The following is a 16,707-nucleotide window of genomic DNA, read 5'->3' as shown; positions in this document are numbered from 1 at the left end:
ACTTTTTAGTCAGTAGCTCCATGATGACGGAAATCACAGACACTCAGATACATCCTATCACTATTAGTGATCACGCACCTGTATCTATGTCTCTGACACAGAAACGAGTTACACCACCAACTAGGAACTGGAGATTTAATACATCATTACTTAAAGAACAAGATTTCATTAATTATTTTAAACGAGAGTGGGCTATATACTTAGAACAAAATAATCTGCCGGAAATATCGCCATGTGTTCTATGGGAAGCAGGAAAGGCAGTAATGCGGGGTAAAATAATTTCTTACGCAAAATAAAGAAAAAACACTTATAGTAAAATTGGAACAGAAAATTAAATCTTTAGAAAATGCCTATGGTGCATCACCACAAGAAAATATAATTAACAGTCTGAGGAAACTTAAATTGGAATTAAATGAAATACTTGATAAGAAGACACAATTTATGTTGCAGAGGTTGCGTCTGGAAAACTTTGAACATGGAAATAAATCTGGAAAATTCCTGGCCAATCAGTTAAAACTGAATAAAGAAAAAACAGCTATTCACTCTATTAAAGACTCGGTCGGTAATATTACTCATGACCCACAACAAATAAATAACTCCTTTAAAGACTTTTATGAAGCCTTATACTCATCACAGATTAATCCATCTGATGCTGAAATTGAAGAATTTCTTAATGACATAAATCTTCCTAAATTAAATGAGGATCAGATTACAACTCTTGATTTACCGTTTTCATCATCTGAATTCTATAAGGCAATACAGCACCTTCCAAATAATAAAGCCCCAGGCCCAGACGGTTTCCCAGCAGAATTCTATAAATAATTTTGGCCTGTGTTAGAATCTACTTTTTTCAGGATGGCGACTCAAATCAAGAATAACCACACAATCTCTCCAAACATGAACTCGGCCAACATTAGCCTGCTTCTTAAACCAGGCAAAGACCCAACACTTCCATCTAGCTATCGCCCAATCTCTCTTATTAATGTAGACCTTAAAATTATTTGCAAAGTTCTCGCAAGAAGATTAGAAAAAATCACTCCATCTATTATACATTCGGACCAAACAGGTTTTATCAAGGGCCGGCACTCGGCCGATAACACACGCCGACTAATAAATATAATAGATTACTGTTCCATTAACAAATTAGAAAAAATAGTAGTCTCTTTAGATGCAGAGAAAGCATTCGACAGGGTAAATTGGACATTTCTGTTAGCAGTTCTACATAAATTTGGATTTGGCCCATCCTTTATAAACTGGATCGAAACATTATACAGCTCTCCAAATGCACGGGTTAGGACAAATGATCTTATCTCACAAAGCTTCAGTCTGCAGAGGGGAACTAGACAAGGTTGCCCACTCTCTCCCTCAATGTTTATCATCTTCATTGAGCCACTAGCAGCAAAAATCCGACAGAATGTAAACATCAAAGGAATCCAAACAGAAAATACAGACCATAAAATAAGCCTTAATGCTGATGATGTATTACTTTTCCTCGGGAACTCACAAACCGCTCTTCTAAAGACAATCACACTTATAGATAAGTTCTCATCTGTATCAGATTACTCCATTAATTGGAGTAAATCAACAGTTTTGCCTCTGAATTGTAAATTTCAGAACATCATAACTACATCACTACAGTCGGGCAACCTTAGATATCTAGGTATAAATTTTTCTCCCAGGCTGTTAGATCTGGTACGACTGAACCATATTCCTCTACTAAAAACAATAGAGGACGATCTCAAACGTTGGAACTCTCTACCTATATCTCTCATGGGGAGAGTTGCCACAATAAAAATGATGATTCTGCCTAAAGTAAATTATCTGTTCTTAATGATCCCTAATAAACCTTCTATTGCTTGGTTTAAGTCGCTAGACTCATATATTTCAAAATTTTTATGGAAAAGTAAAACATCTAGAATAAGATTGAAGACTCTACAAAAGCTAAAATGCAGCGGTGGTCTAGAACTACCAAATTTTTATCACTATTTTTTAGCCAATAGACTACAGTATGTTTCAAGGTGGATGAAATCAAACCGTTCAGACAGTCCATGGCTGGATCTCGAAAAACACTCTGTGGGAAATTGAAAATATCTGACTTACCTCTCATTAGCTCCAGCATTAAACATTACAATTGCTTTAAAAGCCTTACAATAAGCACCACCCTGATAGCCTGGTGGGAATTCTTAAAGATGGCTAAGTCTTCACTAATCCCTTGTAAATTAACACCCATTTGGAACAATCCCGATATATGTCGGAAAAAGACAGTACTGAATTTTTCAGAATGGCAAGAAAAAGGAATAAACAATTTAGAACATGTTATTCATGATGGGACCTTTATTTCATTTTAAAGATCTAAAGATCTTATTTTAAAATATGAAATTAGCAGTAGCAAATTTCTGGAATATGACCAATTGAGGTCCATCATACAGGCAAGATTTAATCTAAATAATCTAAATCTAGAAATCCCTGTGTGGATAACAGACTTTCTAAACCTCTATACCCCTAAACTGTTATCAAAAATATACAATTTATTATTAAAAATTAATGATTCAATATCCCTTCCAATTACAAAATGGGAGAGAGATCTTTCCATCATCCCGGATGAAAACTTCTGGACACAGATATGTCTAAACACTTTTAAAATGACTAAAAATCCAAATTTACAACTTATACAATACAAAACTCTCCATAGAATACATTATACAGGGCACAGAATGTTCCAAATGGGCCTCAGAGAAAAAAATATATGCACTAACTGCACAGGTAATTATACTGAAAATTATATGCAGGCTATATGGTCTTGCATGCCTGTTCAGAGATTTGGGTGTCTGATGGCTCTTGGACTGGAGATGGGGGCTGCCGCTCTGCGGTTTCTGTGTGCAGGCCCTGTTGTTGATGGTGGGGGGCCTGGATGTGTGCGCTCACGGTCTTGGGGTGGGGATCTGGGGGCCCGTGGGGGTGGGTGCTGGCCCCGTCCGGGGGGCTGGCCTCCTCTGTGTGGGCCGGGGTGCGGGGTCTAGGGCCTTGGCGCCTGGGGTCGCCCGTCTCCCGTTTGGGCCCATCCCTGCGCTGGAAGGGTCTGTGCCCCCCTGGGCGCACCGCCGGGTGGTGGGGGGTCTGGGGCGCGCCGGGGTGTCTGTCTGGCATTCCGGGATTCTGGATGCCTCCCGGGAGGAGGGGTGGGGCACTCAAGTAGGGGGACAACCACATAGGGCCGGTTGGTTCTGGACCCAGGACCACTGTGTCTGCGTCTATATGGGTGGGGGGACTGGCCAATTCCAATTTATCCTCTCACACCCCGGTTTGGTGCACCCTGCCTGGTGGGGGGACTGGCCGGTCGTTCAGGGCCGGGGTGGCTGCCTCCCTGGGTTGCCGCTGGCCCGTGCTGGTGTCCACCCCGCCGACACTGAGTCCATGTATGTGTGTATGTGTGTGTGTATGAGTGGGTGACTGGCGTGTGTGAGTGCGGGTGTGGGTATGTGTGGGTGCATGTGAGCATGTGTGTGTGGACAGCTGGGCCTGGGTCTATGACTTGCTGAGCCTGGACATCTGTGGTACATGGTGGTGGGCAGGAGTTACCCCTCCCCACCGCTCCCCGCTGCTTGCCGACTCCGCCCCCCCCCCGGGTATGGGTGTCCTGTGGGTCCCTGGGTGCATGGCTGGATATCTTGGCGTGGTCCCTGCCCTGCTCCCTTGGCGGTTGTGTCCTGAGGGTGGTTTGGGCCTCTTTGGCATGGGGGGGGTCCTGCCGGGGGTCGGCCGGTCTCGGGCGCCTGGGGCCTCGGGGGCCGCATGCTCGGCTCATGCTGGGGATGTTGGCCTGCCGGGGGGGGTGGGCTGCTCATTGCCTCTGGCTCTCCGGTCACTTGCCCTTTGTCTGTGGGCGCTCTGTCTGGGGCCTCCATTCTTCGTCCTCTGGGGCGTGCACGCGGTGGTCGTCGGGGCGTGTGGCCTCAGGTCTCCTGAGTTCCTAATGGGCTGTGGATGGTCCGGGTCCCCCGGGTCCTTCCCTATCTGTCTCTGGACCACGGGGGCATGGTTGCAGCTTCTTGCCCTCATTGCTGAGCACATTCCATGACACATAACACGTGGACGCGTATACACACACATACACATTGCTGCAAACAGAATTGTGTGTGGTGGGTGGGTTTATATGTATATATGCATATGTATAGATATGTAAACATGTGTATGTATGTAGCAGCAAATAGAATTATGTCTGGGTGTATATATGTATATGTATAGATATGTGAATATGTATATGTATGTATATCTGTATAATTGTTTTTTTTTTCCCTTCTCTTTTTTTTTTTTTTTTAATTTACTTATTTATTTATTTTTATTTTTATTTAGTTGTCTGTTTATTTACTTATTTTATTTGTTTTTTCTCTTTGTTTTTTTATTTTATTTTATTATTATTTTTTTCTATTTATTTATTTACTTATTTAATTATCATTATTATGATTTATTATTATTATTATTATTATTAATTAATTAATTAATTAATTTATTTATTTTTTGTCTTTCCTCCCTTCTTCTCTTTCTTTCCTGTCCTCTTTTATTGCCTGTCAGGCCTGGCCAAACAAATAAAATACAAACTTTAACAAGAATAGGCTTTAGTAACCTATAGAGCTTTTTCTTGTGAAAACAAATATGTTTGGTACAGCAGTACATTCGGATTACCATTCCGATTGCAAAAATGGCCAGACATGACAGGTTAAAAAAAAAAAAAAGAAAAGAAAGGCTACGAAGAAGTGAAAGAACTCGAACCTGGTGTGAGAACCGTGGGTGTGACTACAACTCCTAAGCAAAGAAATGGGAAATCTGCTTGGAAGGGAATCTATGCTATCTGCTGTAGGAAAGGCAAATGTGGCAAATACATCTCATCAAAGTCACTGCCTTTGTTCCAAAGACAAACCTCACTGAGTAGGCTTATAGTGAAACGACTTTTTCAGCTGATTCTCTGACTGACAGTGTTTTTCATGAAGTCAGGTGCACCTTCACTGAGAGAGTTTATCCATTTTTTCTATACAGCCAGTGGATCTGCTTCACTGAGAATCTTACCAGTATAGTGTAGTGTTACAGTGGGGTCCTAGAAGTGGAGCCTTTGGGAAGTCAGTTTTTGGAAGAACACTGCTTTTGAAAAGCAAGTGAAGAAAATTACACATCTTCTATATAGAAAACTTACACTTTAATGCTCTGTTGATTTGCTGAATTTAGCATGGGGGCGGGGGCATAAAATAGGGCCTGGGCAAATAGTATGGCACATTTTATACTTTGTCTTTTATTTTTTAACCAATATGTTAAACTCAGCAAAAAACAAATCATGCACTAACATTTGCAGAAAAATGACATATTTAATTTCTCTGCAGAGAAATTTGTTTTTACTCAGAAAATCAACAAACATGTCATTTTACCAGTGGTCTTCAAATCTTTGCAGTATCTCTATCAGGATTATGGATACTACACTTTTTTTTTTTTTTTTTTTTTTTTTTACACATTCTATACCCTTGACCCTAAATGTTACTTGTTTACATTTCATTTGTTACCATTTATGCAAGTTAGTTCCAGCCGCACAGTCTGATTGATTGAGAAGTGCTCTAACCGTGCTGTTATTTTGCCATAACATAAAATTTTTTTTTCACAAACATTGCATCACTCTGTTAAGACGATGTTGCTAAGCAATGAGTTTGACAGCTGTAGGAGATGCTCAAGCCATTTGAACATTTTTACTTCTTACTTTGCACAGAAACGGAAAATAGATACTTTTAAGATCACATTCCAAAACAGTCATTAACACCAAGCAGATTTTCAGTCACTTCTAAACAACCTGGAATTAGCCAGACATGAACCAATTATAATTTGCCAAATGTGTGCTCATCTTCAGAGTCTAACCAAATCGAACTGAGCCAAAAAACTGCTGCAATAAAAAACAAAAAAGCTTGCTCAAAGGTAATGGCAGTTTCAAAATTTAGTGTAAGGAGCTGGAGAGTGAACTGCTGGTTGTGCAGTGAGTGGGCAGAGCACACTACTCTGGTGTAGCGACAAACTGCTTTTAACTGAAATATAATTTGCTGGAAGGAACTGCTAACATTAAAACATATTAAACGACAAGTTCACGGCCCAGTTTAATTTCTTACTTTATTTATTAGCTGTTCTATAGAAGCAATAGAACACTCAAGGTTGTGTGTTATCACAGCCGTGATGTTATTTTGTGATAACACACTCCGTCTCATGTCCTATTGCTTAATTAAAAATGATACACTCGAGACACTCTACATGACACTGTGCAACAACTTTAATGATTTAATTACACAGGAATTTTGAAAATTAAGTTGAATTGCCCTTTAATTGCAGGTAAGCCTCACTCTGGAAGGACAGGCATGTGATCTTGGTCAAAAAGTAAATTATATATATAAATAAAAAATTATGTGACAGTAGATATGGTTAGTACTTGTAATAGAACCTTGTTACATTATCTGTCATTAACCTTCCTATTATCTTTTGGGTCAATTTGACCCCATTCAATGTTTAATGACTTTTAAATAAATGATTGACATCAAATTTTTTTGCTTCATATTTAATGACTTTTCCTAAATTAACGGGGACAGCTGGGTAAACACAAAATAAACATGATATGTTTTCAATGTCCTGTACACATGTTGTACACATCTGTTTTCTTTGGGGTCAGTTTGACCCCAGGCTGTTTTAGCTGCATAAAACACAAAAAATGTCAGCATTTTACACACACATTTGTTTTGGATGATATTGACGTCACTATGTCATGCAATTTTATAATCTTCAAAAAACTTTAGGGCCCTTATCTAACATAACCATAACTGTATTAGTGCGAGAACAATTGATGACATGGGGGAAGGGAACACATAATTCTCACAAGAACTTTGATATTTTCCATGCTGTGGGGGAAGATATGGTTCTGACAAAGATATTGATAGTTCACACAACCTAGGGGTGGAGAAAACATATAAAATGTTTGCACAGCAGCCATCTAAACCATTTCTCTTGGTGTACATCTGCATATTCCAGGCATAGCTGGACTGTCCATCACATGCTGCCCATATTTCTATACCGTATTTGGTCAGTTTGCTCTGCATGTATTGTCTGAAGGGACAGTGCCCACAAAATGCATACATTCATCCACAGTCATGTGGGGGTCTGGATTGTAAAGAAAGGGTAATTGCTGAACCCACTTGTCCCATGCATCCCGTATTGCTGCGAGTTTGACGGCCCTGCCTTGTTTCTCTGTCATCAAAGCGTATGACACGGGATAAAACATGGAATTTGTTTAGAGACATGGTGGCTGGAAATATTGCCCTTCCAGTGTCAGCAGCCAAAAAAAGCTTGTTGTTGCTTTGCCTTTTGACTTGTACACTCCGGCCAAAATGAGCAACCCATTGTAGGCGTGCAAGTGGGTCACATTAAAGTCTTTCCAACTGTCCCCATACACACACCTCCCCTCTAAATGTGTCATGTCAAGTATGTCCTTTTCGATTGATGGTATTATGAAGAGCTCAAATGCTGATTTTATGTATTGGACATGGCTGACATGGCTATTCCCCTGGGGAAGCACCTGAAAAAAATCAGGGCATGAGGGTGGTACTTGACATGGCTGAAGGACTAAGTGGTCATAACATTACATGTGATAATTGTTTCACACCCTGGGTGAAAAACTGCTGAAAAGGAAGGTTACCAATCTGGGGACAGTGAGAAAAAACAAGCCAGAGCTTCCCTCTGAGCTGCTTATGATGAAGAACTGGAAGGTAATATCTTCAATGTTTGCCTTCACTAACAGAGCCACTATCATCTCCTATTGCCCCAAGAAAGGGAAAATGTCCTGCTGGTGAGCACTATGCTGTATTAAGCACCAGAGAAGACAGAAAACCACAAATGGTCTTGGACTACAACAAGACAATGGGAGGGGTTGATAACTTGGACAAGGTCGTAGCCACATGCGGTTGCCGATGCATAACTTCCTGTTGGCCCCTTGTGATATTCTTCAACATCATTGATAGGAGCGCCTACAATGCCTTTGTAATATGGAGTGAAATAAGCAAGGACTGGAACAGCAGGAAACTGAGTTGGAGGAGGATTTTCCTGGAAGAGCTGGGTAACGCTTGGCGAACCCTCATATCAAGAGAAGACTGTGACTTCCAAGAGCATCAACAACTGCTGCAACTGTTGTGAAGGACATCCAAACAGGGACACACACCCCAACTTCTCCTGAGGTTCAAACTGCAGGCAGGAAACGTGGCAGGTGCCAGATCTGTCCCAAAAGAAATGACTCCAAGACCAACAACACCTGTGTGAAATGCAAGGGACTTGCATGCACTCTCTGCACATCATGTGTACAGTAGAGCCGATGGAACATATCTTCTGGTGGCCTGAAGGAAGCATATGATGCTGTTCATATTCTGTCTATTCCTGTTCTGCCAAACTCATTTTAGTGAGTAAGTAACTTTGTTTTTTACTCACACATACATTTTCGCATAGCAAGCAAGCAAGCAAGCAAAATTTATTTATATAGCGCTTTTTACAACAGGTGTTGTCACAAAGCAGCTTTACAGAACAATCAGTATTACAGAGAGAAAAGAAAAGAAGAAAGAAAATCCGGGTCCGAGCCCCCATGAGCAAGCCAGCGGCGACGGTGGCAAGGAAAAACTCCCTAAAAGAGGAAGAAACCTTGAGAGGAACCAAGACTCAGAAGGGGAACCCATCCTCCTATGGTCGACACCGGACAGCAAACATTATTAGTATGAAGTATTATAGTAAAGTGGGAAAAGAAAGAGAGAGATCTGAGGGTGAGGACTGCACAGCGCTGTACAGCAAGAAGCTCAGTGGTGGTCAAACCGGTCCAGAAGGCTGGTGAGCAGCGGCACCAATCAAGGCAGTAGAGGCAACAGCATCAGGCGCACAGGATGGGCAGCTGATCAGCTCGGCAGAGAAAGGACAACAAAAAACAGAGTTAGTACTGTAAAGAGTGGCTGACCACAGATTACAGTAAAACAGAGCAGTGTAGACTCCAGCAAGTCTAGACCTGACAGGGAAGACTAGTCACCAAATGCTTGACTGTACAAATAAGTTTTTAGCCTAGACTTAAAGATTGGGGCTGTGTCTGATTCCCGAACATTGGCAGGAAGATTATTCCAGAGCTGGGGGGCTTTGTATGAGAAAGCTCTCCCCCCTGATGTAGCTTTATTTATTCTAGGTACCAGTAGTAAGCCAGCACCTTATGATCTAAGTAGGCGTGATGGTTCATAGTGGGAGAGGAGCTCACTCAGGTACTGAGGGGCGAGCCCGTTTAGAGCTTTATAAGTCAGTAATAGAATTTTATAATCAATGCGAAATTTAACTGGTAACCAGTGCAGGGCTGATAAAACTGGACTAATATGGTCAAACTTCCTAGTTCTTGTGAGGATTCTGGCTGCAGCGTTCTGGACTAGCTGAAGCTTGTTAAGGCTTTTGCTGTGACATCCAGACAGCAGGGCATTACAATAATCTAGCCTTGAAGTGATAAATGCATGAACTAGCTTTTCTGCATCCTGTAGAGATAACGAATTTCTTAATTTAACGATATTGCGGAGATGCAGGAAGGCTGTTCTAGTGATATTAGATATATGTGTGTCGAAGGAGAGATCAGCGTCTATCATGACACCAAGATTTTTAACAGATAGGCTTGATGAAACTGAGAGATTGTTAAGTTTTAGTGTTGAGTTAGACAGTCTGTGTCTGGCTAATTTTGGACCAAGAAGCAGGACCTCTGTTTTATCTGAGTTAAGTAACAGAAAATTATTTGACATCCAATCTTTTATGTCTTTTATACAGTCCTCAATCTTGCCAAGTTTAATTTTATCATCCGGTTTACTTGATATATATAACTGGGTGTCATCTGCATAACAGTGGAAATTTATGCCGTGTTTACTGATAATGGTGCCTAGTGGTAGCATATATATTGTAAATAATATAGGTCCTAAAACAGAACCTTGTGGAACACCATAAATTACTTTTGCACAAACAGATGATTCACCCTTTACATTAACAAACTGATATCGATCGGTGAGGTAGGACCTGAACCAGGAAAGAGCTGATCCTGTTACCCCTACAAGGTTATCTAGTCTATCTAGTAGGATAGCGTGGTCTATTGTGTCGAATGCTGCACTAAGGTCAAGGAGGACTAACAACGACACATTTCCTTGGTCAGTGAATAATAGAAGATCATTTATAATTTTTACTAATGCTGTTTCTGTACTATGATGTGGCCTAAAACCAGACTGAAATTTTTCGTGTAGATTATTCCTATGCAAATAAGGGCTTAATTGTTTTGCTACCACTTTTTCCAGGATCTTAGATATGAAGGGGAGATTTGAGATGGGTCTATAATTTGATAGTTCACAGGGATCGAGGTTAGCTTTCTTAATCAGCGGTCTAATTACTGCAAGTTTAAAAGTATTTGGGATATATCCGAGGCTAAGAGAGGAGTTTATTATTGACAGAATAGGCTTAGTTATTTCTGGTAAGATTTCCTTGAGTAGACCTGTAGGGATCGGGTCCAGAATACAGGTCGATGGTTTTGCAGAAGAGACTATTTTGATTAGTTCATTTTCTTGGAGTAATGTAAACGATTCGAACAATAGAACAATAGTAGCATAGAACAATCCCTGAAAATACTCAAATGTACCTCCTTATATTCATAAATAAATAAATAAAATTTTTATTCATAAATAAAATCCTTGTAAATTTTGAAGTTTGAAATTGTGTTCATTTTTTTCCTGGGGTCAAATTGATCCCAAACATAATACATATTACTATTCTTGAAAACATAAAATATTTTTCATTACAAACGTTTTAGATTACAAAAATATGTACTTAGAAATAATATAAAGCCATAATATAAACCAAAAATATCTCTCTTTTCAATTTTAGGTCAATCATTGAGATTTTATGGTGACGTGCCTATATCTCCATAGTTGCATAACAGGTATTCTGGATATATAAGGGAGGGTGGGTGGGGGTTGGTTTTTTTTTTTAAGGCTATTTATGTAATCAACAAACAAATATAGTATGTGACATAAACTTGGGTAACAATTTTAATTATAGTAATTTTCTGGAGGTTTAAATTGCTGGGGTCAAATTGACCCCAAAGGATAAAGATGTCAGTAAATTTGAAGGTAACAGGAGGGTTAAAACTTGAACATGTCTTTTTCCTTCTCATGTGAAGTTATTATTTTAGAGATATAAGATGGTTTTGTTGATCTCTTTGTAAATAATTTTTTACTTCATGTTTACCCTTTATATTGATTGTCAGAATAACTGCTTCACTGTTACCCTTAAAGACTTAATATTCTGAGTATTGTAACATCATTTTCATTTGTTTGCATAGCATCTCATTTGTTCTACAAACACATTTTTCATGCATATCAATACAAGTTTATTTTATTTCTCTCCAGTCTTTTTTTTATGCATTTTGTAGCGCTGACATGGATTAGTAGTGTTATAATCAAGATTGGTAGAGAAGTATGAATCAAGACGAAACCTTTGCAGTTAGTCAGGGTCAAGGAATCAGGGAAAAAAAAATCAGGGAATTCCCCAAAGCATACTTCAGGATTGTGCAGGATATTGAACTGAAGAACTGAAGACCTAGATTAAATACAAACTTTGTATTTGGCTTTGTTTTTCCATATGCACAATATATACATTCAAAAACGGAAAAAAGAGTAAGATCAAAATGATGTAGACCAAGTCTCAAAATTCATATATCAAAAAATTGTTCACACCTATAAACAGCATAACATTCATACAAATCAGTCAATGTAGAAATTGAAATATACAAAAATATGTAATCTCATGTTCTACACAAAAATACTGAACTACTGTATTTACAGAAAGAAAAACAAAGAAAATAGTACCAAATCATGTAAAAACAGATTTCAAAAAGCTAGCTTTGACAATCAAAGTTGGCAATATAGACATCTGTAAAAACTTCATTAAGACAAAAACGGAGTAGAAAATTTGAAACCCAGAAACTAGATGAGGAATCTTTTGTCAACCAGAGTTTTTATGACCAGGTTCCTGCGTCCCAAACCATTTCGAATCAGCCTGAAGATCTGAGAGAATGCACAAACAAAACAATCACATCAAAACAAGGTCAGTCTAAGAAAGACAACAGTTTGCCAAAAAATCAAATGCATACAATTCTTCATGTATGCTCATATGTATTTGATCAGGAAAGACAGATTTTGTGTCTAAAGTTTGCTACTTTAGCATGCAAATGGAAGAATATTCTGTAACATTGGTTTGATTAAGACTCCTTCCCTGAGTAGATGAATCTGATGATTGCAAGCATATCAAAAGAGTACTCAAAGAGAACTCAGTCAAAACTTTGTGAAGGACATATCTTCTGAGGATGTAAGTGAATTTCATTATACCTTCATCAGTATAATGTTGATTTTGCATTTAACATGAAACCCAACTTGAGCATTTGTGTGTAAGGCTTAATATGTAAAGTTGTATGACAGAGTCTGAAAATGTCCGCCACACACTCCATATATTTACATACATTTGAGATAAAAGGGAAAACTGTGTAAATCAGACTTTTTAAAAATACTTTTCATGATAATTGACATTTAAGAAAACTGTGCAAAAAATAGTATACAAAAAATTTGTATACAACCCAAAAATTGGGATGCTTTATAAAATGTAAATAGACACAGAATGCAATGATGTGCAAATCATTTAAACCCTATGTTTAATTGGAAATGGTACTAAGACAACATATCAAATACTGACAGAGAAATTGTATTAATTTTTTAAAAATATATATGCACATTCTGAATTTCATGCCAGCAACATATTTAAAAAAGAAATTGGGACAGTCATGTTTACCACACCCATATCCAGTATAGTTAAGTGCTCCTTATTAGTCCCACAATAAAATTTCACCTCTGCATTTGACCCATCCTTGCAGTGAAACACCACATACACACCAATGAGCACACATACACTAGGGAGCAATGTGCACACTTGCCTGGAGCATTGGGCAGTGCCTGGGGAGCAGTTGGGGGTTAAGTACCTTGCTCAAGGGCACTTCCGATCACAAAGCTGGTTCCCTAACCTCCAACCCACAACTGCTCTGACTGTATATATCATTCAGCATTAATACTGCCTTTACAGATGTGCAGGTCATTAACGTCATGTCACAGATGTTGGATTTTGAATTGTGCACTGATAACAAGCTGGATGGTCTTTCTTTTCCTTAGCCCTCTTTAGCTCTTTCGTCCATAATGTCCAAAAGGAAATTGTGATTTGTCGGACCACAATACACTTTTCCACTTCACCTCAGCCCATCTTAAATGAGTGCAGGCCCAGAGAAGGCAGCAGTGATGAATTGTGTTCACAGAAAAAGATTTCAGACGTGTTCCTGATCCTGTATTGTGATGTCCACTGCAGAATTTTGTCCATTTTTAATGCCGTGCTGTCTGAGATCCTAAAGGTCGTAGCATGCCAGTATTTGTTGTCGACCTTGCATATAGAGGTTTGTCCAGAATCTCCAGAATCTTTTAAATCATGGCTTCTCCAAGTTCTTTGCCATTTTATGTTGAGAAATGTTATCTTTGAATTGTTGCACTATTTGCCTGCACCAGTCTCTCACAGAGTGGTAAACCTCTCCCCATCTTTACTTCTGCAGGCCTCTCTGGGATTTTTATACCCAATCTTGTCTGACATGTTGCCAATTAATCTAATTAGATGTGAGTTGTTATACTACATGTATTTTTAGCATTACAAAACTTTACCAGCGTCTCACAACTTTTTTGGAACGTGTTGCTGGCATCAAACTCAAAATGGGCATAACTTTTTCAAAATACCATAACATTTCTCAGTTTCAACCTTTGACATGTTGCCTTTGTATTATTTTCAATTCAATATAGGGTTTAAATTATTATATTATATAATAATTTGTTTACATTTTGCACAGTGCCCCAACTTTTTTGGAAATAGGGTTGTATTAGTTGGTGTGAATATTCTACTGTGAGTCATTCATAGACAAAACCTGAAAGCACATGAGCATCTGTATACACACACATACATACTGACCAGCTGCTGTAGATACGTGAGTACAGCTGCCAGGACAAAGTTCTGGCTGCCCAGGTCCACCACACAGAAGAACAAAGTGTCAAAGATTAAAAGTGTTGACTCGTTCCCATAGAAGAGCACATCAGCAAAAGCGTAAGAGTCATCTGATGGAGATAAACATATGACCACAGTGACTGACTAGCAATAATCACAACAAGCAATAAAATACAAAACTAAGCATTTTCTAAATTATATATATAGGAAGAAAAAGTACTTTACTTTTAATGTAAGTCAATAGAACCAGACTTTTTGTCCAAGTAATTTTAGAGGACTTTTTTAGTCCATTCACCGTGAAATTTACACACAATGTAAAAGGCATCAGGTACTTTCAAATGATGTCAAAAACTGAAAAATTACCAAAATGGAGATGCAAAGTTTTGTTCTGACAGCAGCGATGTTTGTGTGTGTGTGTGTGTGTGTGTGTGTGTGTGTATATATATATATATATATATATATATATATATATATATATATATATATATATATATATATTTATATAAAAAATTGAGTTTACCATTATAAAAGATGCTTTTGTCCATGGGTTCGATAAACTCCATTCCAATGAGTCTTTCAAACAGCAACTTGTCTTTCACAATATAGTCCATCTCACGGTGGGCCTAACAAAATAGAAATAACAGAAGAACCACCCAAAATGCAGTGGCATTTGTACCATTTATATGTATGAAGTTCAATGAAAAATCATTATAAACTGAACTCACATGATCGATAACAGAGCCAAGGAAACGGTTCATGGTGTGATATGCTTTTGTGCTCTGCTCAAATGGATTGGCTGAGGCGTCGACCAATCGCGAAGGCCCGTTTCTCTGTGTGGAAGAGACGGTAATCTATTAAGTTACACTAATGCAAATAAATGTCATCTATTTAGTTACACCAATGTAATTCCAATGTGTAAGTTGCATTCAAAATCTTGCCCTATTACTGGTATGGAGCACTACATAATATCAACCATGTTGTATTGCTGTTCAAATTCTCAGTGTTAAATCTTTCAGCTGTTTCATCATCATTCTCCAGTCAGTTGACTACACAGCAAACTTTATATAGTGAACAGTGAATGGGGTCAACTGGTAAAAGTTAGCCAGCTACTGATTTGGATTGGATTGGATTCAATTTATTGTCATTGCCGAAACAAGCAACGAAATTCATTTATGAAAAAGAAACAGAATACATTGGGTAAGGGAGGAGAAAAATACCCCCCCCCAACTGAGTTCCTAAGGAAACTCAGTCTGGGAACAGGGAGAAAAAAAACACCTCAGCATTAGCATACAGTTACACATACACAGGACTTGCAACGGGGATGGGGAAGGGGGAGGGGGGGGGGGGCCCGCATAGTACGCAGCCATCCGGCTCTGCAGCCATTAATCCGGCGCTGATCAACGAACCCGTCATACTGTACCGGGGGGTAAAAGCGTTGAAGGCGTTGGGAAGGGGGAGGGATAAGGGGGGAGGGTAGGAGGAGGGGGGTATAAATATGGAGAGGGGGGAGGGGAAGGACAGGGGCCTGAAGAAGGCGCCCCTGCACGGCATCCCAGTCCAGGTATCTCAGTCCGCAGGGTGGAATAGCGATAACACAGCAACACTGCCATGGAGACAACCTTGATCGGGCCCAGGCAGAGTCAACAAAAGGGAAGTGGGGGAGGAGGATAAAGAGAGGGTCTCGCAGCAGTGTTCCTCTGGAGGAGATATGATGTACCAGCCAAGGCCAAGGCCCGCGCTGATACGGGGAGCCGAAAGCAGATAAGAAGGTTTGCAGGCTTCGAGCGAGTAGCCGTATTTTTTACGGTAGCTCACCAAGTCCATTGTGGTCACTCCAACGATCCATTTTCCTTTGCAAAGCCACCAACTTCTCCACGATGTTATCCAGGGTACGACTTACAGTCAAAGTCTGAGTGTTGACAGCTCTGCCCACCACGTCAATCATGTCGGGCAGCTTCAAGGGGCCGTGGACAGCTGCCCCCATTGCGAATTTTGCGATACACCAGGGCAATGCCCAATCCAATCAGCAAAGCACCTGTGCTCATGGTTCTGAATAGGTAGACGTCCTCAATATCCTCCACGGAGAGAGCTGCCAGACACACGACACGCCAGCTCTCCCATGCGTCCATCGTGTAGCCAGCTGCAAACGTTCCGGCAGGACAGGCTGGTTCCCCCGAACCAGAACTTCTCGTCGAGAAGATGGTGTCAATTGCGCCGAGAGACCATTTAATCAAATCCATATTTTAGGTTTGAAGAACAGCGCGGAGAGAGTCTCTCAGTAAAGAGTTCAGACAGTAGACTAGACACAGAAGCGGAGCAGGAGAGATAAGGGAGAGGAGAGGAGGAAAAGTGCGACCGCCTTCGTTGAGAGACAGAGAGAGATTTGCTCTACTATCAGAGTAGGCTAAGCTAATTTTAGTTAATGTTAGCTAGCGTTTACTGCTCTACTATCAGGGTAGGATAAGCTAACTTTTGTCAATGTTAACTAGTGCTTACTTTTATTTTATTTCTATTTCAGAATGCATTTTCAATCATCATGTATAAGCAACACACATGGCTGTGTAA

The 16,707-nt window shown here is 39.8% G+C and overlaps 1 protein-coding gene across 3 annotated transcripts in view; it reads right to left on the bottom strand.

The window, feature by feature from the left end:
- Positions 1 to 11,660: 11,660 nt before the first annotated feature.
- tmem67 (transmembrane protein 67) overlaps positions 11,661 to 16,707 on the bottom strand; it is a 55,970-nt gene continuing 50,923 nt past the window's right edge. For all 3 annotated transcript variants that reach the window (XM_017704026.2, XM_017704027.2, XM_037533780.1), the window contains 4 exons: positions 14,868 to 14,972; positions 14,663 to 14,765; positions 14,110 to 14,252; positions 11,661 to 12,122 (listed from right to left, as the gene is read on the bottom strand). In XM_017704026.2, coding sequence (XP_017559515.1) covers positions 12,042 to 12,122; positions 14,110 to 14,252; positions 14,663 to 14,765; positions 14,868 to 14,972 — 432 coding nt within the window. In that variant the 3' untranslated portion in view covers positions 11,661 to 12,041. The remainder of the gene's footprint in view (positions 12,123 to 14,109; positions 14,253 to 14,662; positions 14,766 to 14,867; positions 14,973 to 16,707) is intronic.

Source organism: Pygocentrus nattereri, chromosome 24 (assembly GCF_015220715.1).
Source record: "Pygocentrus nattereri isolate fPygNat1 chromosome 24, fPygNat1.pri, whole genome shotgun sequence".
NCBI classification, from domain to species: domain Eukaryota; kingdom Metazoa; phylum Chordata; class Actinopteri; order Characiformes; family Serrasalmidae; genus Pygocentrus; species Pygocentrus nattereri.
Note: the sequence above shows the minus strand (reverse complement) of the source record. Positions and strands in the feature narration are given on the sequence as shown.